The 827-nt window shown below is 53.1% G+C and overlaps 1 protein-coding gene across 1 annotated transcript in view; it reads right to left on the minus strand.

Annotated features, from left to right (window-relative positions):
- LOC105887808 (complement C3) overlaps positions 1 to 827 on the minus strand; it is a 32,585-nt gene that overhangs the window by 11,666 nt on the left and 20,092 nt on the right. Inside the window, 3 exon segments of the mRNA XM_012810139.1 lie at positions 21 to 114; positions 117 to 168; positions 336 to 511. Of these exon segments, the coding sequence (XP_012665593.1) occupies positions 21 to 114; positions 117 to 168; positions 336 to 511 (322 nt within the window).

The following is an 827-nucleotide window of genomic DNA, read 5'->3' on the forward strand; positions in this document are numbered from 1 at the left end:
CATACCTCTCAGTGCCATACCTTTGCTGCTGATAGGTGTTGTTGTGGTCGATTAGCCACTCCACGTTCAAGGCTCCTTTGGGCACACTGATCTGGATGTGGAGATCTTGGGGATCTCAAAGGGGACACCTTCACAGAAGTGGGTCAGGGCTTCGAGGGCCACCGTGTGGTTTGGGTGTTGGGATGGGGCAGGGACATGGGGTATGTATCAGCACTGCAGACAGCTCCAGGGAACAAATAGGCCGGTGCGCCAGAACCATGGACAGCTCTCTCCAGCTCGGGCAGGAACACCAGCACCCCAGCTAGCGTCCTCAACCCCCATCTCCCGGGCCCCATCACCTGGGTGGACGAGAAGCTTCCCCTGAGCTCCTGCTTCACCAGGAGCCATTTGGTGATGGTGTTCATTTCTTTGTAGAGACACAGCTCTGGCTTCTGTATCAGCATGTAGGCGGTTGCCTCAATGGTGTACAGAGAGTCGACACCCAGCTCCTTCACCTCCCACTGGGTTTTGTCTAGAAAGTGGGATACCAGCCTTGTCACCCAGAACTGGGCCCACCTACTTCAACCTGCCCTCTCCTTGTGTCAGCTGGCTCAATATTTCTCATCTACCATTTTACTGAGCACCTTTTTTTTTTTTTGGAGACAGTGTCACTTGGTCATCCTTGGCAGAATGTCATGGAGTCTTAACTCACAGCAACCTCAAACTCCTGGGTTCAAGCAATCCCCTTGCCTAAGCCTCCCAAATAGCTGGGACCACAGGTGACCACCACAACACATGACTATTTTTTTAGAGACAAGGTCTTACTCTGGCTCAGGCTGGTCTCGAAC

The sequence above is a fragment of the Otolemur garnettii genome, unplaced genomic scaffold (assembly GCF_000181295.1).
Source record: "Otolemur garnettii isolate 467f Iridium unplaced genomic scaffold, OtoGar3 scaffold00127, whole genome shotgun sequence".
NCBI lineage: Eukaryota > Metazoa > Chordata > Mammalia > Primates > Galagidae > Otolemur > Otolemur garnettii.